The 24,829-nt window shown below is 46.1% G+C and overlaps 1 protein-coding gene across 1 annotated transcript in view; it reads right to left on the bottom strand.

Moving 5' to 3' along the window:
- Window positions 1-24,829, bottom strand: part of LOC132382753 (cGMP-dependent protein kinase 1-like) — a 96,840-nt gene that overhangs the window by 37,078 nt on the left and 34,933 nt on the right. Inside the window, exons 2-3 of the mRNA XM_059953574.1 lie at window positions 20,950-21,116; window positions 3,225-3,338 (exon numbers count right to left, since the gene is read on the bottom strand). Coding sequence (XP_059809557.1) covers window positions 3,225-3,338; window positions 20,950-21,116 — 281 coding nt within the window. The remainder of the gene's footprint in view (window positions 1-3,224; window positions 3,339-20,949; window positions 21,117-24,829) is intronic.

Consider the following 24,829-nt stretch of genomic DNA (forward strand, 5'->3'; position numbering starts at 1 on the left):
CCCTCTTCAATGTGAGCACATCTTTTCTTAGATAAGGGGCCCAAAATTGCTCACAATTCTCCAAGTATGGTCTGACCAATGGCTTATGAAGCCTCAGTATTACATCCTTGCTTTTATATTCTAATCCTCTCAAAATGAATGCTAACATTGCATTTACCTTCCTTACCACTGATTCAACCTGCAAGTTAACCTTTAGGGAATCCAGTAAAGGACTCCCAAGTCCCTTTGCACCTCAAACTTTTGAATTTCCTACCCATCTAGAAAATAGTCTATAACTTTATTCTTTTTACCAAAGTCCATGACACTTCCCAAAACTATATTCCATCTGCCAATTGTCTGTTCTTCTATTCTGTCCAAGTCCTTCTACAGTCTCCCTGCTTTCTCAACCCTACCTGCCCCTCCACCTAATTTCATAATGTCCGCAAGCTTGGCTACAAAACCAACGATGACAATCCAACTCCGATTCTGATTCCAGTTCTCCAGCTCTGGACTCCGTGTGAACGAGAGAGCTTGATCATGGGTCAACAGTTGTGTGTAGACACACTCACCCTCAGCTCACCTCCGGGGTAGCGGGTTTGTGAGCTCAAGACCCACTTCACAAATTCTGGCAAACAACCAACATGCTAAAGAAGACTTATCGAACAAACAAAATGAAAATACTGAGGATATGAGTTGTAGAGTCCTTGAAAGTGAGTCTGTAGTTTGTAGAATCTGTTCAGAGTTGAGCTGAGTGAAGTTATCCACATTAGTTCAGGAGCCTGCTGGTTGAGTAGTGGGTGCGTGGAATGCACTGCCGGCAGTGGTGATGGAAACAGATAGAATAGGGTCTTTTAAGAGCCTCTTAGATGGGTACATGGAGCTTAGAAAAATAGAGGCTATGCGTTAGGGAAATTCTAGGCAGTTTCTAGTAGGTTACATGGTCGGCCCAACATTGTGGGCCGAGTGATCGGTAATGTGCTGTAAACTTCTATGTTCTGTGTTAACTCATGATCTCAGTTTTATTTATTTTCTCTTTTACACTTATCATTTGCACATCGGTTGTCAATCTTTGTTATTTATAGTTTTCATAAATTCTGTCGTGTTTGGTTCTCTGATCTTGGCAATTTATTTGCAAATGTTTCATCACCACACGAGGAGACATCGTCAATGCAATGTTGATTGTCGAATGTCCTCCAAGTGCTTGCCCTTTATATACTTTTCAGTCAGCTGATTGGCTATCACTATGGAAATGCAGTTGGGATGTGGGGAAGAGCTTTCGTTGCTGTTGGCTGTGTGGCAAACTTGGTGCGTTGTGGTCTGTGATTTCTCCTGCATCAGGTCCACATGTCTGTTTACTGAATTGTTTGTGTTAAACCATGCTTCAGGGAACTCTCTTGCATGCCACAAGTAACAGCTCGCTGACGATGTCTCCTCGTATGGCGACGAAACATTTGCAAGTCAATGGCCGGGATTGGAGAACTCAACCCTACCATCTGTTGTATTTCTTTATTTTCCGGTAGATGCCTGCAAGTCAGTGAGTCTCAAGGTAGCATATGGTGACTTTGATAATAAATTTGCTTTGAACATTGAAGACTGTCTGCTGGGTCGCTAATCTCCAGTGTGGCATGCAGGTGACAAAACACACAGGCTGCAGACTTGGCAGTGGCCTTGAACACGATGCTGACATGCAGACTGGTGTGTCTTTTCTCTCAAAACACCAGGCTCTATGCTGGAACACATTCAGCATAGTTAGTGCCCAGAATCCTCCCATGATAAGGACAGATTTAAAATCCTGGTGTGTCAAGAAGCTTAAATCAAGCTCCATAAATGTTAGTCTATCCCCAGTCCTCCATGTCTCCTGATATGAAAGCATTTCCTATTAGGCTTTCCATTCAGTTTCTAGGTTTGATAAAGCCCCTCAGGGAGCACTGTTGCTATGGTAACCAAGGTGCTATTGCCTTTGTTACCTCAGTACAGATGCCTCACAAATCCCTATGGAAAGGCAGAACGAGGCTTGAACCTAGAGCTGATTTGTATTCCTGTCACCCTTTTGGATTCTGTAGAACTCTGGTTCGGAAGAGAATGCATTGGTTTCCAATGTCCCAGTTCTGAAGCTTGCCTGTTGAAGCTGAGGACTAAATTATCATGTACAGACTCTGCTTTGGAGACTCACAGCAGAGAAGGGGACACATCAAACTGGTTCCTGATGAAAATCAATGAAGGACATCATGTTTCAGTTGTACAAGACTTTGGATTCAATGTGGTTGGAATATTGTTTGCAGTTCTCGTTTCCAGAACGAGAAGGTATATGGTCACAATAGGAGTGCAGAAGAGATTCACTGGGAAGGGGGCTTATCCTAATGGACATTTCGGAAAGGCTGGGATTATGCTCACCAGAGAGTAGATGCAATGAGCTTCCCAGGTTCCCTAGGTCTCTCTTAAGGTCCCCAGGTCTCTCTTGAGGTCCCCAGGTCTCTCTTGAGGTTCACTAGGTCTCTTTCAAGTTCCTCAAGTCTCTCTCAATAATCCCCAGGACCCCCTCCAGATTCACAAACCTTTCTTGAGGTTCCCGTCTTTCTTGAAATTCCCCAGGTCTCTCTCCCAAGGTTCCCAAGTTTCTCTCGAGGTTTCTAAGTCTCTCTCAAAATTCCCAGGTCTTTCTCAGATGTCAGGTACCACCTATAGGGAGGGGTCTACTGTAATGAGCTCTTCAGGCCTGTGTGGGAGCATCAGAGAGCATTGTAATCTTCATCTTTTAGAGCTCCTGAATTGGTTAATTGTAACTTAATAAGAGTTGTTAATCATTTAGAGTTCCTTTTGTTTTTCTCAAGAGATTTGCTCTTTGTATTGTGGTCTCCTGATGTCTAAGCTTATTGTTTAAGTTTATTTTGATGGGCTCATAGATTCTGTGTTATTTTTATTGTTTAAGTGGACTCCTGATTAGAGCTAATAGTGGGGTCCTAGTTTTGAGAAAGTTACGTCTTGCAGTGCCACTTGGCCAAGCCAGCAGTGTTCTATTGGAATTAGTATGAATAAACTCTGGTCACCATTGCTACATCGAGGTCTGGGTGGCCGACATTGCCAGTGTACGTCGTGAGGAATGACCCCTCACACAGCAATCCTCCCCAGGGTGTCTGCTGTTTGTTCCGTCTCTGCCAATCTTCTACCACTACTTCCCCTCCCATTCTCCCCCAGGCCATCACACTCCTAACCGCGCCCCTCCTTGGCAGCTGGCCCTCACTCACCTTTGACAGTGGCTGTCCTCGTGCAGTTGTAGAGAATTGCCAACTCTCCAAACACTTTCCCTGGCATCATTGTGCAGAGCTTCACGCCCTCTTTGGTCACCTCCACCTTGCCCTCTGTGAAGAGACACAGATAACCATTCACCTCATCCCAGAACAGCCCATTTCACTGGAGCCCTGTTATATCATCTCAGATCCATAAAAGGCTTGAAACTTTGGAAGCCCTGTGCAAAATTCAAGTGTACCACTCACCCTCTTCAAAGAGAGTTCCTGAGCTTTTGCATGGATACCAGCCAAAATTCTTGTAGACAGAATCTGTACACCAAAAATTATGCTTCCTTACCTATGAGCAGGAATCAGGATCAGAATTAATATCAGGATTATGCTGTGAAGTGTGTCTTCTTTATTGAGAAACTACAGTCAGTCCAGATTGAAAATTGTATCTCCTCTTTGCTGACAGTCAACACAGGCACACCTCAAGGATTCAACCAGTTCCCTCTAGGGCACTTGACCCCCTCCCCACCATTGAGGACATCATTGCCTCATACAGGTGGTTTCCATTGTTGAGGGTCCTCACCATCCAGGACATGCCATCTTCTCATTGTCACCATTAGAGTCAAAATACAGGACCCTGAGGATATGCACTCAACACTTTTTGGGAACAGCTACTTCCCCTCTGCCATCCGATTTCTGAATGCACCATTAACTCATGAACACCACCTCACTTTTTGCTCTCTTTTGTACTTCTTTTTGTATCTTTTCGATTGTAAAGAAATTTTTAACATATAGCACTGTAGTGCTGCCACAAAACAACCAATTTCATGACATCTGTCAGTGATAATAAACCTGATTCTGCTTCTGAAATGTGTTGCTTTGAGGCAGCAGTACAGTAGAATACATAAATTATACATGACACAATAAATAAAGATAGAAATGGTGCAAAAGCAGAATAGTGAGGAAGTGTTGATGGGTTCATGGACCATTCAGAAACCAGATGGCGGAGGCGAAGAATCAGTTCTTAAAACATTGAGTGTGGGTCTTCAGGCTCCTGTACCTCCTTCTTGATGGTGTCAATGAGAGGAGGACATGTCCTAGATGGTGAGGGTCTTTAACAATGGAAGCAAACAGGTCATGCCAAACATAGTTACTTCTATCATCATTATCATTATGTGCCATACCATTTTACATGGGCGATTGTGGTCTTTCCATGATCATGATTGTTTTTGGCAAATTTTTCTGCAGGAGTGGTTTGCCATTGCCTTCTTCTGGACAGTGTCTTTACAAGATGGGTGACCCCAGCCATTATCAATACTCTTCAGAGATTGTCTGCCTGGTATCAATGGTCACATAACCAGGACTTGTGATCTGCACCAGCTGCTCATATGACCATCCACCACCTGCTCCCATGGCTTCATGTGACCCTGATCAGAGTGCTAAGCAGGTGCTACACCTTGCCCAAGGGTGACCTGCAGTCTGTAGGCTAGTAGAGGGAAGGGGCACTTCACACCTCCTTTGCTAGTGATATATCTCCACCCTGTCACTGAAAGCAACACATTTGGGCACTCTATGTGAACAGAACAAAATATATTTTAGTTGACCTGGAAAGAGGGTGCCCTAGTGACAAATGTTCTTGCCTGCCTGTAATGACAGTTTAATCAGATTTGAAATGAGTTGCCTCAAATTTCCACTTAATCCTTTAGACACAGCTATGAATCGCATTTGTCACATTGGCACCTAATCTTATTTCTTGCAGTAATTGCTGCTAAATGGCTTGTGTGCACAGATGGAGTGACAGTGGCTCTCAGCAAACACACTTTGGAAAGAAAACAAGGAAGCAAAGTATAAATGAACACTGAGTCAGGGAGAACATCTTCTGGTGGGCAGGAAGGAAGGAACTGAGTCAGGGAGAATGTCTCCTGGTGGGTATGAAGGAAGGAACTGAGTCAGGGAGAACATCTCATGGTGGGCATGAAGGAAGGAACTGAGTTGGAGAGAACATCTCCTGGTGGACATTAAGGAAGGAACTGAGTTGGAGAGAACATCTCCTGGTGGACATGAAGGAAGGAACTGAGTCAGGGAGAACATATCCTGGTGGTCATGAAGGGAGGAACTGAGTTGGAGAGAACATCTTCTAGTGGACATGAAGGAAGGAACTGAGTTGGAGAGAACATCTCCTGGTGGGGATGAAGGAAGGAACTGCGATGGAGAGAGCATCTCCTGGTGGACATGAAGGAAGGAACTGAGTCAGGGAGAACATCTCCTGGTGGGCATGAAGGAAGGAACTGAGTCAGGGAGAACATCTCCTGGTGGGCATGAAGGAAGGAACTGAGTCAGGGAGAATGTTTCCTGGTGGGTATGAAGGAAGGAACTGAGTCAGGGAGAACATCTCATGGTGGGCATGAAGGAAGGAACTGAGTTGGAGAGAACATCTCCTGGTGGACATTAAGGAAGGAACTGAGTTGGAGAGAACATCTCCTGGTGGACATGAAGGAAGGAACTGAGTCAGGGAGAACATATCCTGGTGGTCATGAAGGGAGGAACTGAGTTGGAGAGAACATCTTCTAGTGGACATGAAGGAAGGAACTGAGTTGGAGAGAACATATTCTGGTGGACATGAAGGAAGGAACTGAGTTGGAGAGAACATCTCCTGGTGGGCATGAAGGAAGGAACTGAGTTGGAGAGAACATCTCCTGGTGGGCATGAAGGAAGGAACTGAGTTGGAGAGAATATCTCCAGTTGGACATGAAGGAAGGAATTGAGTTGGAGAGAATATCTCCTGGTGGACATGAAGGAAGGAACTGAGTCAGGGAGAACATCTCCTGGTGAACATGAAGGAAGGAACTGAGTCAGGGAGAACATATCCTGGTGGGCATGAAGGGAGGAACTGAGTTGGAGAGAACATCTTCTAGTGGACATGAAGGAAGGAACTGAGTTGGAGAGAACATCTCCTGGTGGACATGAAGAAAGGAACTGAGTTGGAGAGAACATCTCTTGGTGGACATGAAGGAAGGAACTGAGTTGGAGAGAACATCTCCTGGTGGGGATGAAGGAAGGAACTGCGATGGAGAGAGCATCTCCTGGTGGACATGAAGGAAGGAACTGAGTCAGGGAGAATGTCTCCTGGTGGACATGAAGGAAGGAACTGAGTTGGAGAGAACATTTCCTGGTGGATATGAAGGAAGGAACTGAGTTGGAGAGAACATCTCCTGGTGGACATGAAGGAAGGAACTGAGTCAGGGAGAACATCTCCTGGTGGGCATGAAGGAAGGAACTGAATCAGGGAGAACATCTCCTGGTGGGCTTGAAGGAAGGAACTGAGTCAGGGAGAACATCTCCTGGTGGGCATGAAAGAAGGAACTGAGTCAGTGAGAACATATCCTGGTGGGCATGAAGGGAGGAACTGAGTTGGAGAGAACATCTTCTAGTGGACATGAAGGAAGGAACTGAGTTGGAGAGAACGTCTTCTGGTGGACATGAAAGAAGGAACTGAGTTGGAGAGAACATCTCCTGGTGGACATGAAGGAAGGAACCGAGTCAGGGAGAACATCTCCTGGTGGGCATGAAGGAAGGAACTGAGTTGGAGAGAATATCTCCTGGTGGGCATGAAGGAAGGAACTGAGTCAGGGAGAACATCTCCTGGTGGGCATGAAGGAAGGAACTGAGTCAGGGAGAACATCTCCTGGTGGGCATGAAAGAAGGAACTGAGTCAGTGAGAACATATCCTGGTGGGCATGAAGGGAGGAACTGAGTTGGAGAGAACATCTTCTAGTGGACATGAAGGAAGGAACTGAGTTGGAGAGAACGTCTTCTGGTGGACATGAAAGAAGGAACTGAGTTGGAGAGAACATCTCCTGGTGGACATGAAGGAAGGAACCGAGTCAGGGAGAACATCTCCTGGTGGGCATGAAGGAAGGAACTGAGTTGGAGAGAATATCTCCTGGTGGGCATGAAGGAAGGAACTGAGTCAGGGAGAACATCTCCTGGTGGGCATGAAGGAAGGAACTGAGTCAGTGAGAACATCTCCTGGTGGGCATGAAGGAAGGAACTGAGTTGGAGAGTACATCTCATGGTGGACATGAAGGAAGGAACTGAGTCAGGGAGAACATCTCCTGGTGGGCATGAAGGGAGGAACTGAGTTGGAGAGAACATCTCCTGGTGGACATGAAGGAAGGAACTGAGTCAGGGAGAACATCTCCTGGTGGACATGAAGGAAGGAACTGAGTCAGGGAGAACATCTCCTGGTGGGCATGAAGGAAGGAACTGTGACAGGGAGAACATCTCCTGGTGGATATGAAGGAAGGAACTGAGTTGGAGAGAACATCTCCTGGTGGACATGAAGGAAGGAACTGAGTCAGGGAGAACATCTCCTGGTGGGCATGAAGGAAGGAACTGAGTCAGGGAGAACATCTCCTGGTGGGCATGAAGGAAGGAACTGAGTCAGTGAGAACATATCCTGGTGGGCATGAAGGGAGGAACTGAGTTGGAGAGAACATCTTCTAGTGGACATGAAGGAAGGAACTGGGTCAGGGAGAACATCTCCTGGTGGGCATGAAGGAAGGAACTGAGTCAGTGAGAACATATCCTGGTGGGCATGAAGGGAGGAACTGAGTTGGAGAGAACATCTTCTAGTGGACATGAAGGAAGGAACTGAGTTGGAGAGAACGTCTTCTGGTGGACATGAGGGAAGGAACTGAGTTGGAGAGAACATCTCCTGGTGGACATGAAGGAAGGAACCGAGTCAGGGAGAACATCTCCTGGTGGGCATGAAGGAAGGAACTGAGTTGGAGAGAATATCTCCTGGTGGGCATGAAGGAAGGAACTGAGTCAGGGAGAACATCTCCTGGTGGGCATGAAGGAAGGAACTGAGTCAGTGAGAACATATCCTGGTGGGCATGAAGGGAGGAACTGAGTTGGAGAGAACATCTTCTAGTGGACATGAAGGAAGGAACTGAGTTGGAGAGAACATCTCCTGGTGGACATGAAGGAAGGAACTGAGTTGGAGAGAACATCTTCTGGTGGACATGAAGGAAGGAACTGAGTTGGAGAGAACATCTCCTGGTGGGCATGAAGGAAGGAACTGAGTCAGGGAGAACATCTCCTGGTGGACATGAAGGAAGGAACCGAGTCAGGGAGAATGTCTCCTGGTGGGCATGAAGGAAGGAACTGAGTCAGGGAGAACATCTCCTGGTGGGCATGAAGGAAGGAACCGAGTCAGGGAGAATGTCTCCTGGTGGGCATGAAGGAAGGAACTGAGTCAGGGAGAACATCTCCTGGTGGGCATGAAGGAAGGAACTGAGTCAGGGAGAACATCTCCTGGTGGGCATGAAGGAAGGAACTGAGTCAGGGAGAACATCTCCTGGTGGGCATGAAGGAAGGAACTGAGTTGGAGAGAATATCTCCTGGTGGACATGAAGGAGGGAACTGAGTCAGGGAGAACATCTCCTGGTGGACATGAAGGAAGGAACTGAGTCAGGGAGAATGTCTCCTGGTGGGCATGAAGGAAGGAACTGAGTCGGGGAGAACATCTCCTGGTGGACACGAGGGAAGGAACTGAGTCGGGGAGAAAATCTTCTCGTGGACATGAAGGAACTGAGTTGGGGAGAACATGAAGGAATTTTTCAGTCAAGGTGACAGGTGATATTTGGTGATAGTGTGCTGATATTCTTCATTCTTTATGATTCTAGAAAGTTGTTGCTCAATGGGGTGGTAAGAGTAGAAGGCTTTGGCTCAAAGGAGACCTCAGCTTGGAAGAGGCGTTGGCTCTCTCTAAAGCATCTGTTAAGGTTTCCTTTTTCTTTTTTTCCTCTCTTACTGTACCATTTAAACGGCTGTGGTGTACTTTTTGTGCCGGATGTCGGAGAACTGGGAGACCCGGAGTCTCCCGTGGAACTACATCTGCGTGATGTGCATCCGGCTGCAGCTCCTTGAAGACGATGTTAGGGATCTGGAGCAGCAGCTGGATGGCCTTTGGCTTGTATGGGAGAGCGAGGAGATAATTAATCAGAGTTACAGGGAAGTAGTCATCCTGAAGCTGCAGGAGGTGAGTAGATGGGTGACTCTCAGGAGAAATGGAAATGGACAGTTAGATCAGAGCACCCCAGTGGCCATTCCCCTCAAAAACAAGTATACTAGCTTTGGATATTTTTGTGGGGATGACCTCCGGGAAATATGCCACAGCAACCGGGTTACAGGCACTGACCATAGGTCCATGGTGCAGAGGAGAAAGGGAGAGAAGACGGGAGTGGTAGTGATCGGGGACTCAATAATGAGAGGAACAGACAGGAGATTCTGTGGATGTGAATGGGACATCTAGATAGTACGTTGCTCCCTGGTGCCAGGGTCAGGGATGTCTCAGATTGTGTCCACAACATTTTGGAGAGGGAGGGGGAGCAGCCAGATGTCTTGGTACATATTGGTATCAATGGCATTGGAAGGAAAAGCAGTGTCCTGAAAACAGAATATAGAAAGCTAAGTAGAAAGCTGAGAAGCAGGACCTCCAGGTTAGTAATTCCTGGATTTCTGCCTGTGCCACGCACCACTGAGGGTAGAAACAGGATGATTTGGCAGATAAGTACGTGGCTGAGAAGCTGGTGCAGGGAGCAGGGCTTCAGGTTCTTGGATCATTGGGATCTCTTCTGCAAGAGGTATGACCTGTTCAAAAGGGATGTGTTATACCTGAACCCAAGGGGGACCAATATTCTCACAGACAGGTTTGTTAGAGCTGTTGGGGAGGGTTTAAACTAACTTGGCAGGGGTGTGGGAACTGGAGTGAAAGGACTCAGGATAGGATAGATGGTAAAAGAGTAAAGATAGCATGCAGTCAGATTGTCAGGAAGGGCAGGAAGCTGATGGGACTTAGTTGCAGCCAGCAGGCTGAGTATCAAAACATTAGGGATGCAAAATCAGAAAGGGTAGCAAATACAATACTCAAGGTGTACCTAAACGTATAAGAAATAAGGTGGATGATGTTGTTGCGCTGCTACAGATTGCCAGGTGTGATGTCGTGGCCGTCACTGGATCATGTGATGTGTATATTCAATGTAGTCTTTGGGGAGCTGCAAGTCTGTGTCTTTGCTGTTGCTTTCGCTGCATGCTCGAGTGCTCGGTGACGGGCGCCAATGCTTTTTTTACCGGAGTGTGGGGGTCTGGGGAGGGGTAGCACCTCTGGTGGGGGCCTGCCTTGCCTTTTTTCAGGGCAGCTCGTCCACCTGGCGCTCAGCTCTCACCTCTGGCTCCAAGTAGCTGTAACACGCGCAGCAGCCACACGCCGGTAAACCGTCTCGGCAGACGGGCCAAACCAGGTGAGGGTAGCCGACGGGTCTTCGACCCTCGGTGAGGTAGGGGATCTGCCTGTCCCAGCGTGTGAAGTCTGGCCCTGGCGGACTGAGCAGAGGAGACTGATTAATGGCCCAGTGGTCAAGAAGGCAGGCCCGCAGGCATTGTGGAGTGCTAAGAGCACGACAAGACACTTAGACGTCCTGGTCATCCACTGCAAGAGGGGGTGATCTCTTTAAACTCACCCGGCAGTAGGCAAAGGCAAACCACTGCTATAACCTGCCGAGTGCATCATTTCCCAACGTCAGAGCGGCCTGGAGGGAAATCGCCCGCCAACTGGAAATTCCAGATGCGACCGTGACGACGATGGGGGGAGGGGGAATTGTTGCTCGCTGCTGCTTACGTGTGAGGGGGGGAGCTGGGGGGGACTTCGGGGTGCTAACATTTAACAGTCATTCATTCTTTGAGGCACTCCTCTGTTTTCACAGATGGTTGCAAAGAAAAAGCATTTCAGAGTGAATATTGATGCACCATCAATAACACTCTGAGGCGTAAAGGCGAGATATCGGCTTTTATTGACTGGAAGAAGGAACAAGCAGTGAGTGGCCACCATACTACCTCCTGGAGACTGAGAGGCCGGGCTCAGGCCTTGATCTCCTTTATACAGGGGCCTGTGGGAGGAGCCACAGGAGCAGTCAGCAGGGGGCGTGTCCAGACAGGGATATGTAGTTCACCACAATATGTACAAGTGTTCTCCCCCCCCTTCACAAAGGCAAAGCGTTCCCATGAAACTTTTCTTAAGCCAAAATGGCGTAAAGCGATTAACCATTAATTTATATGGGAAAAATTTTCGTAAAAGCGAAAATCCTCTTTGTAATGTGAGAACAGGTTACTAAAATAGGCCTTTTGTAAAAGCGAAGTGGCGTAAAGTGAACATTTGTAAACCTGTATACATTTCTCTGACATTGAGTGTACCTTTGAAAATGTGATCTAAGTGACTTTGACCGTGGAATGATTGTTGGTGCCAGACGGGGTGGTTTGAGTATCTCAAACTGCTGATCTCCTGGGATTTTCACATGCAACAGTCATTAGCGTTTACAGAGAATGGTGTGAAAAACAAAAATAATTATCCAGTGAGCAGCAGTTCTGTGGGTGAAATTGTCTTGTTGATGCGAGAGGTCGGAGGACAATGGGCAGACTGGTTCAAGCTGACAGGGAGGTGACGGTAACTCAATAAACCTCATGTTACAACAGCGGTGGGCAGAAGAGCTTCTCTGAACTCATTGAAGTGGATGGGCTCCAGTAGCAGAAGACCACAGACATTAACACAGTGGCTACTTTATTCAGTACAGGAGGTACCTAATTAAGCAGCTACTGCGCATATGTCCTCTATAATAAATTTGCCTTGGATTTTAAACTTTGAACTTTGAAGATCAACTCAGGGTCCATCACCACTACTCAATCCTCGACTCAGCGCAGACAAGTCTCACCATAGAAAGCGGCAGTCCGAACCGTTGTTGTGTACAGGTGGCAGCCAACTCCCAGGGCTGTCACTAACAAATGTTCTGTGTGACAGAGAAGAGACTGCAATCATTCCTCGATTAATCAGGCGAATGAACTATAATTTCCAGGAGGATTTACACATTATCTCACACAGAACAGTTCAATTTCATGTGTCTTTTTAAGGACGGGGCTACAATGTTCACTGAGAATTTGTATCTGCAAAGCTCACTGTCTTTTGCACACTGGTTGTTTGGCTGTCTTTGAGTACGGTTGATAATTGATTCTATTGTGTCCCTATGGAGTTACTGTGAATGCCCACAAGAAAATGAATCTCAGGGTTGACTATGGTGACATGAATGTACTTTGATAATAAATTTACTTTGAACCTGGAGGAACAATGAAGGGTGTTGTTGATACCAGCAGCAACACACAAAATGGAGGAGGAACGCAATGTGTCAGGCAGCACCTGTGGAGTAGAGATCATAAGATTTAGGAGCAGAACTGGGCCATTTGGTCGATCAAGTCTACCCTGCCATTTCATCATGGCTGATCCAATTTTCCTCTCGGCCCCAATCTCCTGCCTTCTCTCCGTATCCCTTCATGCCCTGACCAGTCAATCAAGTATCGGCCAATCTTTGACTTGACCTCCACAGCCGCCTGTGGCAATGAGTTCCACAGATTCATCACATGCCAGCTAAAGAAATTCCTCCTCATCTCCGTCTTAAATGGACACCCCTCTATGATGTGTAATCAAGGTTTCTGGTTGGGACCTTCTTTTGGACTGGCCCTTATCCTAATGTAAGGTCTCGACCTGAAATGCTGCCTATCCTTTTAAAGATAAAGATTTGCTTTATTTTAAACACAAGAGATTCTACAGATGCTGGAAATCCAGAGCAACACACACAAGATGCTGGAGGAACTCAGCAGGTCGGGCAGTGTCTATGGACGGGAATAAACTTCTAATGTTTCTGGGTAAGACCCTTCACCAGGTCTAGGAGGGAAGGGGAAAGAAGCCAGATTAAGAAGATTAGGAAGAGGAGGAAGAGTACAAGCTGGCAGGTGATAGGTGAGAGCAGGTGAGGGGGAAGTTTGTTGGGTGGCAGAGGGGGAGTGAAGTAAGAAGCTGGGAGGTGATAGGCAGAAGGGGTAAAGTGCTGAAGATGAATGAATCTTATAGGAGAGAACAGTGGACCCTAGGAGAAAGGGAAGGAGGAGCTCCAGGGGGAGGCGATGGCCAGATGAGTAGTTGTAAAAGTTGGTGTTCATGCTGTTAGACTAGCTTTACTTGTCACATGTACATTGAAACGTACAGTGAAATGTCTTGTTAGTGTCACCGACCAATGTCAGCTGTTCATTCCTCTCCAGAGATGCCAGGCCTGCTGAGATCCTCCAGCATTTCTCTGTGTGTTGCTCTGCATTTCCAGCATCTGCAGAATCCCTTGTGTTTATTATTACAGTTATTCTGAGTTGTTTGCAAGTTACTAAAATGCAATCTAATAAAAAATTGATTTATACGGTTTAGAGAAAAGTAACTGAAATCCTACACAAAGGTGATGCTTCAGACCATCAGACACAGGAACAGAATTAGGCCACTGAGGTGCATTTGATGGCTCTGGGCCTGTAGTCATTGAAACCTAGTGAGTTTTGAAAGTCCTAGAGTTGATGTGGAGAGAATATTTCCTATAGGGGGTGAGTCTAGAACCAGATGGCTCAGCCTCAGAATAAAAGGACGTCCCTTTAGAATAGAGACAGAGAGAAGTTTCCTTAACTAAACAATGGTGAATCTGTGAAATTCATTGCTACAGATGGCTGTGGAGGCCAAGTCACTGGGTATATTTAAAGCAGAGGTTGATAGGTTCTTGATTAATTATAGGTGTCAAAGATTTCGGGGAGATGGCAGGAGAGTAGCGCTGAGAGGAATATTAAATAAGCCATGATGGAACAGCTGAAAAGAGAAAATAATTTAGAAATGTGACTCAGCTTTTCCTGAGTGAAACTAAATAATCAAACTCTTTATTCTGATTAATTCCTATTGAAATTGCAGGTAGACTGGGAAAATCAGGTTGGTACTGGACCCAAAGAAAGGGAGTTTGTGGAGTGCCTCCGAGATGGATTCTTAGAGCTGTTTGTACGGGAGCCTACCAGGGAGAAGGCAATTCTGGATCTAGTATTGTGTAATGAACCGGATTTGATAAGGGAACTCGAGGTAAAGGAGCCATTAGAAGGTAGTGACCATAATATGATAAGTTTTAATCTCCAATTTGAGAGGGAGAAGGGAAAATCGGAAGTGTCAGTATTACAGCTGAACAAAGGGGACTATGGAGTCATGAGGAAGGAACTAGCCAAAGCTGACTGGAAGATACCCTAGCAGGGATGACAGTGGAACAACAATGGCAAGTATTTCTGGGAATAATACAGAAGGTGCAGGATCAGTTCATTCCAAAGAGGAAGAAAGATTCTCAGGGGAGTAAGGGGCAACCGTGGCTGACAAGGGAAGTCAAGGACAGTACAAAAATAAAAGAGAAGTATAACATAGCAAAGATGAGTGGGAAGCCAGAGGATTGAGAAATTTTTAAAGAGCAACAGAAGATAACAAAAAAGGCAATATGGGGAGAAAAGATGAGGTACGAAGGTAAGCTATCCAAGAATATAAAGGAGGATAGTAAAAGCTTCTTTAGGTATGTGAAGAGGAAAAAATTAGTTGACACCAAAGTTAGGACCTTGAAGGCAGAAATGGGTGAATTTATTATGGGGAACAAAGAAATGGCTGATGAGTTGAACAGGTACTTTGGATTTGTCTTCACTAGGGAAGACACAGACAACCTTCCAGATGTAATTGTGGCCAGAGGACCTAGGGTAATGGAGGAACTGAAGGAAATTCACATTAGGCAGAAAATGGTGTTGGGTAAACTGATGGGACTGAAGGCTGATAAATCCCCAGGGCCTGATAGTTTGCATCCCAGGGTACTTAAGAAGGTGGCTCTAGAAATCGTGGACACATGGGTAATCATTTTTCAACGTTCTATAGATTCAAGATCAGTTCCTGAGGATTGGAAGGTAGCTAATGTTATCCCACTTTTTAAGAAAGGAGGGAGAGAGAAAACAGGGAAATATAGACCAGTTAGCCTGACATCAGTGGTGGGGAAGATGCTGGAGTCAATTATAAAAGATGAAATAGTGGCACATTTGGATAGTAGTAACAGGATCGGTCTGAGTCAGCATGGATTTACGAAGGGGAAATCATGCTTGACTAATCTTCTGGAATTTTTTGAAGATGTAACTATGAAAATGGACAAGGGAGAGCCAGTGGATGTAGTGTACCTGGATTTTCAGAAAGCCTTTGATAAGGCCCCACACAGGAGATTAGTGGGCAAAATTAGAGCACATGGTATTGGGGGTAGGGTATTCACATGGGTAGAAAATTGGTTGGCAGACAGGAAACAAAGAGTAGGGATTAATGGGTCCCTTTCAGAATGGCAGGCAGTGACTAGTGGGGTACCGCAAGGCTCAGTGCTGGGACCGCAGCTATTTACAATATACATTAATGATTTAGATGAAGGGATTAAAAGTAACATTAGCAAATTTGCAGATGACACAAAGCTGGGTAGTAGTGTGAAATGTCAGGAGGATGTTATAAGAATGCAGGTTGGGTGAGTGGGCAGATGCATGGCAGATGCAGTTTAATGTGGATAAATGTGAGGTTATCCACTTTAGTGGCAAGAACAGGAAGGCAGATTACTATCTGAATGGTGTCAAGTTAGGAAAAGGGGAAGTACAACAAGATCTAGGTGTTCTTGGTAATCAGTCACTGAAAGTAAGCATGCAGGTACAGCAGGCAGTGAAGAAAGCTAATGGCATGTTGGCCTTCATAACAAGGGGAGTTATGTATAGGAGCAAAGAGGTACTTCTGCAGTTGTACAGGGCCCTGGTGAGACCACACCTGGAGTATTGTGTTCAGTTTTGGTCTCCAAATTTGAGGAAGGACATTCTTGTTATTGAGGGAGTGCAGCGTAGGTTCACGAGGTTAATTCCCGGGATGGCTGAACTGTCATATGTTGAAAGATTGAAGCGACTGGGCTTGTATACACTGGATCTTAGAAGGATGAGAGGGGATCTGATTGAAACATATAAGATTATTAAGGGATTGGACAAACTAGAGGCAGGAAACATGTTCCCGATGTTGGGGGAGTCCAGAACCAGAGGCCACAGTTTAAGAATAAGGGGTAGGCCATTTAGAATAGAGTTCAGGAAAAACTTTTTCACCCAGAGAGTTGTGAATCTGTGGAATGCTCTGCCTCAGAAGGCAGTGGAGGCCAATTCTCTGGATGCTTTCAAGAAAAAGTTAGATAGAACTCTTAAAGATAGCAGAGTCAAGGGATATGGGGAGAAGGCAGGAATGGGGTACTGATTGTGGATGATCAGCCATGATCACATTGAATGGCAGTGCTGGCTAGAAGGGCTGAATGGCCTACTCCTGCACCTATTGCCTATTGAAATAAAAGGTGTGCCCCCTGCTGTTCTATGTGTGTACGGTAAGTCCTCTCTCCCACCTCCATAGAGTCATAGCAACACTGCACTGAACCAGGCCATTCGGCCCAACTACTCCATGCTGACCACTACTTCCTGTTACTCTGACTCTGCTGGCCTGCACTTTTATCCGTTCCACAGCTTCACATGTCTCTCTCCCTGGGCAAGGGACTGACGCCTGCCACTGTCAAATAGAAATAGTAAAACCCAGCCATGTGCACAAAGTGCTGGAGGAACTCAGCGGGTCAGGCTGCATCTGTGAGGAAAACAGAATTTCCCGGTGGCCAAACATTTTAATTCCAGTTCCCATTTCCGTTCTGATGTGACGGTCCGTGACCTCCTTTTTGTGCCAAGATGAGGCCACCCTCAGGGTGGAGGAGCAACACCTCATATTCCACCCAGGTAGCCTCCAACCTGGCGGCTTCAATATCAATTTCGCCTTCCAGTAAAAGAATCCCTCCCTCTGCCCCTTCTTCTATTTCCCTCTCTGGCCTCTTACCTCTCCTCACCTGCCTATCACCTCCCCCAGTGCCCCTCCTTCTTCTCTTTCTCCCATGGTCCACTCTCCTCTCCTGTCAGATTTCTTCCTCTCCAACTCTTTGCTTTTCCAGCCCACTTGGCTTCACCTATCACCTTCTGGCGCCTTCCTTCCCCTCTCCCCCTTGTTTCCTCTGGGATCTTCCCCCTTCCTTTCTGGTCCTGGGTCTTAGACTGAAGCAGTCACAACACGTGCTGGCAATATCAGAACCCGTCCAGAGGAAAGACCAACTCTGTGTGGAACAACGAAGGAAGTTTATTTGTATTAATTCCAAAAGAACATCGGTGGCTCAGCTGAGCGATTCCCCGAGAAGTAACATTCTCAAAACTAGGACCTCACAATTCGTGCTGATCGGGCGTCCACTTAAATAATACAAGTAACACAAGTCCCTGAGCCCATCAAAGTAAACTCAACAAGCTTAAACAGAAAGCACAACAAGGCCGCGTTACAGAGAGCAAGTCGACTGAGAAAAAAACACAAGGAACTCCCACCAATTAAAGATTCACATTAAACAACAATTAACCAATTCAGAGGCTCTGAAACCCTTGGAGTCCAATGCTGTCCAGGCCTTAAGAGCTCATTACAGAAACGTTGACTGCTTATTCATTTCCACGGATGCTGCCTGACCTGCTGAGTTCCTCCAGCAAGATGCGTGTGTTGCTCTGGATTCCCAGCGTCTGCAGAATCTCTTGTGTTTATACAAAAATAGAGGAAGAACTTGTGTCCATCTCCTTACATCTTGTTGGCTTCCAACTGGCCATTTCATTCATTATCAACACCATTCAAGCCCCAGCTCCCTATCTGATGACATGGGAATGTAGTGGTTAGAGTAACAATTTACAGCAGCAGTGGGTTCAATTCCCACCCCTGTCTGTAAGGAGTTTGACGTTCTGGGTTCTTTGTCCCAGGTTCTCTAGCTTCCACTCACATTCCAAAGACGTACAGATTGGTAACAATTAGTAAATTACGGGGATGCTATGCTGGCCCTGGATGCATGGGGCTGCCCCCGGCAAGTCTCTCAGACTGAGTTGGTCATTGATGCACATGTTTTGACGTACGTGACGAGTGAAGTTAATCCCTTTAATTTCGTTTATCAGAGAATGGAGGGAATTGAAAATACATCTCTGTTTGGTAAAACCCCTCTCCAGGGATGTGAAACACCACATTTACTCTGACCCAGTGCTTTCAAACTACAAACATGATTACCAGATGCTTTTAAGATATTAGAAAAAGTGGCTAGAGCTCTTTGAGGGAACTATTGATTCAGTTTCTCTACTCTAAAGACCTAAATGGCTTAAATGCCTTAGAATTGAATAACTTGCCCTTTATTAGGTAATTCTGTTGAACGTGTAATTGTTGTCCTGTTATTTCGAGTGGGGTATGTGTGTGACGGGAGGCCTAGGTGAGGACGATAAGTGGGGTATGTGTGTGGCGGGAGGCCTAGGTGAGGACGGTAAGTGGGGTATGTGTGTGGCGGGAGGCCTAGGTGAGGATGGTAAGTGGGGTATGTGTGTGACGGGAGGCCTAGGTGAGGACGGTAAGTGGGGTATGTGTGTGACGGGAGGCCTAGGTGAGGACGGTAAGTGGGGTATGTGTGTGACGGGAGGCCTAGGTGAGGACGGTAAGTGGGGTATGTGTGTGACGAGAGGCCTAGGTGAGGACGGTAAGTGGGGTATGTGTGTGACGGGAGGCCTAGCTGAGGACGGTAAGTGGGGTATGTGTGTGACGGGAGGCCTAGGTGAGGACGGTTAGTGGGGTATGTGTGTGACGTGAGGCCTAGGTGAGGACGGTAAGTGGGGTATGTGTGTGACGGGAGGCCTAGGTGAGGACGGTAAGTGGGGTATGTGTGTGACGAGAGGCCTAGGTGAGGACGGTAAGTGGGGTATGTGTGTGACGGGAGGCCTAGCTGAGGACGGTAAGTGGGGTATGTGTGTGACGGGAGGCCTAGGTGAGGACGGTTAGTGGGGTATGTGTGTGACGTGAGGCCTAGGTGAGGACGGTAAGTGGGGTATGTGTGTGACGGGAGGCCTAGGTGAGGATGGTAAGTGGGGTATGTGTGTGACGGGAGGCCTAGCTGAGGACAGTAAGGACCCAAGTACTAGAGTATCCGAAACTAGAATTGAGACATGATTTTCACACTGAGATGAGAACAGAGTTCTTGATTGGATACTAGAGAGAACCTGTCGAGACTAGACGTGAATCCAAACGAGACAGAAATCCTAAATGCAATCGCAGACGGAACCAGCGTTGAACTGATGATTAAACACTGACCTAAGTTCAGGCTCTCTTTAAATACCGAAATCTTGGCACAAAGCGTGGCCGCCAATTCCCGGGCCAGAATGTTTAAAGGGACTACCCATACTTTGGCGAATCCCCGGAGGATGGTGCGGTCGGTCGGTCACAGTCACACAGATTGGAAGCAGACCCTTTAGCCTGACTTTTCCACATCGGCAAGTTGCCCATTGAGACTGTCCTGTTTGGCTCATTTTGGCCCATATTCCTTGAAACCTTCTCTAGCCACATGCCCGTCTAAGTGCCTCTTAAACGTTGTACTGTGCTCGTCTCTACCACTTCCTCTGGCAACTCCATCCCTATACCCACCACCCTCTGTATGAAGAACTTACCCCCAAGTTCTCTCTAAATTCTTCCCACTCTCACCATAAACCTCTGCCTTCTTGTTTTGGAACTCTCTACCCTGGGGATAAAAAGCTTTGGCCATTGACCTTAACTGTGCCATCATGATTTTAGAAACCTAGATAAGATCCCCCCCTCAGCCTCCCATGCTCTGGGGTACTGGGGGTGGTTAACATGACACTTTAAAGTCCCAGTGACTCAGATTCAATTCCCGCAGACGTCTGTGAGGGGTTTGTACGTTCTCCCCATGACCATGTGCGTTTCCTCTGAATGCTGCAGGCTCCTCCCACAGTCCAAAGACATGCCAGTTCCTAGGTTAGTTGGTCATTGTAAGTTGTCCTGTGATTAGGTTAGTTAACTCGAGGGTTGCCGCGTGGGGCCTGTTCCACGCTGTATCTCAATAAATAAAAATAAATTTTAAAAAAGCCCCAGTCTGTCCGGTCTCTCCTAATAACTCAAACCCTCCAGTCGCGGTAACGTCATAGTAAAACTTTCCTGCAGCTTGCCACGAGAGCTCCGATGAAGCCCTCAGGAGTATGTCCACGGCTTTTTGCTTGCCCGTTACCATTCGCCAGTGGTGTGCTTGACCTTCAACATGCGAATGCAGACATAGCAGCATTATCGCAACCCAGAGGCCTGCTTAGATGTGACACAAATGTCAATAAGCCTCGTGCATTTTTCATAACTCGTAGCACTAGTGAGCGCAGTTAGGTGAGCCATGGCTTTTCTCTTTGGAGAAAAGGAGGATGTGAGGTAACTTGACAGAGGTGTACAAGATGATAAGAGGCATAGAGAGAGTGAATTGACAGAGGCATTTTTCCCAGGGTGGAAATGGCTAATACGAAGGGGCAAAATTTTAAGGTGACCGGAGGAAAGTATAGGGGGATGTCAGAAGTGATTGGTGGGTGTGTGGAACACCCTGCCAGGGATGGTGGTAGAGGCAGATACATTAGGGACATTTAAGAGACTCTTTGATAGGGGCATAGATTACAGAAAAATGGAGGACTATGTGGAGTGGAAGAGTTAGAGTTAAAGGGCTGGTATAGCATGATGGGCTGAAGGGTCTGTACTGTGCTGTTATGTTGTATGTTGTATGCTCTATGTTCTATGTTGTGCTCCACACTAAACTACATACTAAGAATTCCATGACATTGCCTGATTTTATTGCAATATGTACTTCACAGTCTGCTGAGCAGCAGCAAATGGACAGGATTTAGCTAACTGACTTCAACTTTCAGACTCTGATCGTACCTTCCATCACGTAAACCATCGAGCCCACGTCTCCCTCTTTGATGATGCAGCTGTCTTTGGTGTACTCCACTGGGTACATGCAGTCGACAATCTCCTGGATCTGGGACATCTCCAAGTTTTTCATGAAGTCATTCTCCAGAAAGGCATCCTGGATCAGATTCCTGGACCTGTTGCACAGAATCAAGGACACATTGGGGATGGACTCGGAATCAGGTCAAGTTCAAGTTTAATTGGTATTCAACCAAAGATGAAATCCCATCAGTTCAGCCAAATGAAACAGCGTTCCTCTAGGGCCAAGGCACAAAACACAGAACCAACAATCACACACAGCACAAGGCACGTATAGCACGTATATGATATCAGTAAAATACAGTCACACAAAACGTATAACCCAAGACCCTGAGTCCATGAATGCTGCAGAATTCTGCAGTCCAACACAATATCTGATAATATTCATTCTTTTTATTCATTTGCATTCAGGTACCTGGCTGCTTCAGGACTCAACCCTCAGCCCACAGCTCTCACGGTAAGTGCTAGAAGTGTTCCTTGGCAATGGTTTGCCCACTTCATGACCTTGTGTGTGATATTGTTGACATTAATTCTAAATTCACCATTTTGTGGTCAAAGTTATTTACTTTCAAATGTACAGGTTAGTAGGTTGGGTATATCCCGCTGCTGCCTGTAAGGAGTTAGTATGTTCTTCCCATGACCATGTGGGTTTCCTCTCACAGGCCAAAGACCTACGAGGTCGTAGGTTAAGTGGTCACTGTAAGTTGACCTGTGATTAGGCTGGAGTTAAATTGGGGTTGCTGGCTGGCGTATCTCAAAGGGCAGGTAGGGCATACTCTGGGCTGTATCTCAATAAATAAAAATCATTACTAAATAAATAATTGTGCAGTGTCAACTCATTTGGCTGGAAGGATCTGTTACTGTGCTGTATCTTAAAACAAGGAACAAGAAAGGAATTGGTTTGAGTTCAAAGCGATCAGAAAGTTGCTGAACTCTGGTGAACACAGCTGTTTCAAGAACTGAATGTTCAGGGGATTGTAGAGGTTCTTGAACCTGGTGGTGTGGCTTCTGTACCTCCTGCCCGATGGTAGCAGCAACAAGATGGCATGGCCCAGATGGTGAAGACTGGAGATCTTTGATGATGGACGTTGCCTTCTCCAGGCAGCACCACCTGTAGATGTGATTGATGGGAGGGAGGGAGGGACGTGTCTGTGATGGTTTGGGCAGACACCATTCTCTGTAGCTTCTTATGTTCTGATTGGCTGATCACCAGCTGGATTGGCTGAAAGTTTTTGACCCAGGAAGTTCCTGATGCCATTGTCTTCCTAGGAAGTGTCAAGGGTAGGTGAGGATCCTGGAAGAGTATGAGGAAGTGAACGAGAGGGTTAGTAAGGCTGGCGGTGTTGTGGATAGTGTAGAAGGTTGTCGTAGGTTACGATGGACTACTAACAGGATGCAGAGATGGGCTGAGAAATGGAAAATTCAGTTCAACCCAGAAAAGTGTGAAGTGATTCACTTTGGAAGGGCGAACTTGAAGTGGAATACAGAGGATTTTTAACAGTGTGGAGGAACAGAGTGATCTTGGGGCCCACGTCCATAGATCCCTCCAAGTTGATCGGGTGGCTAGGAGTGTGTTGGCATTCGGTAGTCGGGAGATGTTGCAGGTTTACAGAACCCTGGTTGAACCACGCTTCGTTCAGTTCTGGTCGCCTCATTCTAAGAAGAATCTGGAAGGTTTAGAGAGAGTACCAAGATGCAGCATGGATTAAAGAGCATACTTTATGAGTGTAGGTTGAGTGAGCTGGGGCTTTTCTCTTTAGAGAGATGGGGGGTGAAATGTGACGTGACAGAGATGTGTAAGATGAATGGCGTCATAGATCGAGTGGGCAGCCGGAGACTCTCCTAGGGCAGAAATGGCTAAAGGAAGCAGCATAATTGTAAGGAGTTTGGTGGAAAGAATAGAGAGGATGTCAGAGGTAGCTTTTTTACACAGAGTGGTGGGTGTGTGGAACGTGCTGCCTGGGGTTATAGTAGAGGCAGGTACATTTGAAGCATTTAAGAACACATGGATGATAGAAAAATGGAGGGTTATGTGGGAGGGAAGGGGTAGATTCATCTTAGAGTGGATTAAAAGGTCCCAGCAACATTGTGGGCGAAGGACCTGTACTGCACTCATTGCTAGCATCAGGGAGGAGGTACAGAAGCCCGAGGACACACAGTGAATGATTCAGGAGCAGTGTCTTCCCCTCTGCCATCAGATTTCTGAATGGATGTTGAACCCATGAACACTATCACACTACGTTTCTTGCATTACTTATTTAATTTAACTTTTTAAGATATGTATTATATATATATATATATATATATTAAAAAGTTAAATTAGATAAGTTAATTTTTATTTTTCCTAATGTACTTCACAGTTTTTATGATTATGTATTGCAATGTGCTGGTGCTGCAAAACAATAAATTTCACAACATATGCCGGTGGTATTAAACCTGATTCTGACTCTGTGATGTTCTGTGTAATAAAGCAGTTCAGTACCAGAGAGAAACTATTTAAACTCAACACAGTCTGGGACTTTCTGAAGATCAGATGCAGCAGAATGAAGGGATCAAAGGGAGGACTTGGCCAGTAGTGGTTAGACCGAAGGTATCACGTTGGTCCTTTGAGGGAACAAAGATTTTATTGCTTTTTTGTCAGATGCTTGCAAGCATACAGAATATTGTGATTCAAATTCATCTCTCATAAAAGACCCAAGGCAAAGTAAGACAGTGTTTGCATTCAAAGGAAGTTGTGTGCAATATGGAATCTGCAATACAAGATCAGTTCAAGCAGCAATTAATAGCTGCAATTCACAGTAAACCTAAAATACACTCTTTTGGTAGACCTGTACACCTGCTTGTTAATGCAAATATCTAATCAGCCAATCATGTGGCAGCAACTCAATCCATAAACGCATGCAGACATGGTCAAGAATGTGGGAGAAATGTGATTTAAATTACTTTGACCGTGGAATGGTTGTTGGGGCAAGACAGTGTAGCTTGAATATCACAGAAACTGCTGATAACCTTGGATTTTCATGCAGAATAGTCTTTAAAGTTTACACAGAATGGTATGAAAAACAAACCATCCAGCGACTGGTTGTTCTGTGGCTGAAAACGCTTTGTTATTGTGAGAGGTTGGAGGAGAATGGCCAGACTTGTTCAAGCTGACAGGAAGGTGACAGTAACTCAAATAACCAGTCACCACGTTACCACAGTGATGTGCAGAAGAGCATCTCTGAATGCACGACATGTCAATCCTTGGGCTACAGCAGCAGAAGACCATGAACGTACACTTAGTGGCCACTTTTTTAGAGTGGTCCCTCATAAAGTTGCCACTGACTGTCTGTTCATTGCTGGTTTAGTAATTAGTAAATTTGTAGACTGAATTCCTCTGATCTCCATTAGGTTGAATGGAAGTAGAAGGCTCTCTAGTCCTCTGTCAGTTTTGTCTTGCCTAGACAATCTGGCAGGGAATCTGTGCTGTGTCCTTAATGAATTGGTTACAGTCTGCAGCTCACAACACAAGCTGAGGTACCTCTGTCCCACTGCATGTGTAAATTACGAAAGGTACTTGACTTACAGAGCACTGAATATAGATTGGACCAAACATCAGAATTCACGCTTCCACTGCGGACTCTCACCTTAACCAATAAACACAAGTATGCACTAACAAAACTGTACACTGCTGCCCAGAGAACCTCCCCCACCTTCTTACTGCCCCCTTCCTTTCCAGTCCCAATGAAGGGCCTTGGCCTGAAAGGTCAGCTGTGTATCCAGCTTCATAGATACTGCCTGACCAGCATTCTGTGTGTGTTACTCTGTATTT

Source organism: Hypanus sabinus, chromosome 1, assembly GCF_030144855.1.
Source record: "Hypanus sabinus isolate sHypSab1 chromosome 1, sHypSab1.hap1, whole genome shotgun sequence".
NCBI classification, from domain to species: domain Eukaryota; kingdom Metazoa; phylum Chordata; class Chondrichthyes; order Myliobatiformes; family Dasyatidae; genus Hypanus; species Hypanus sabinus.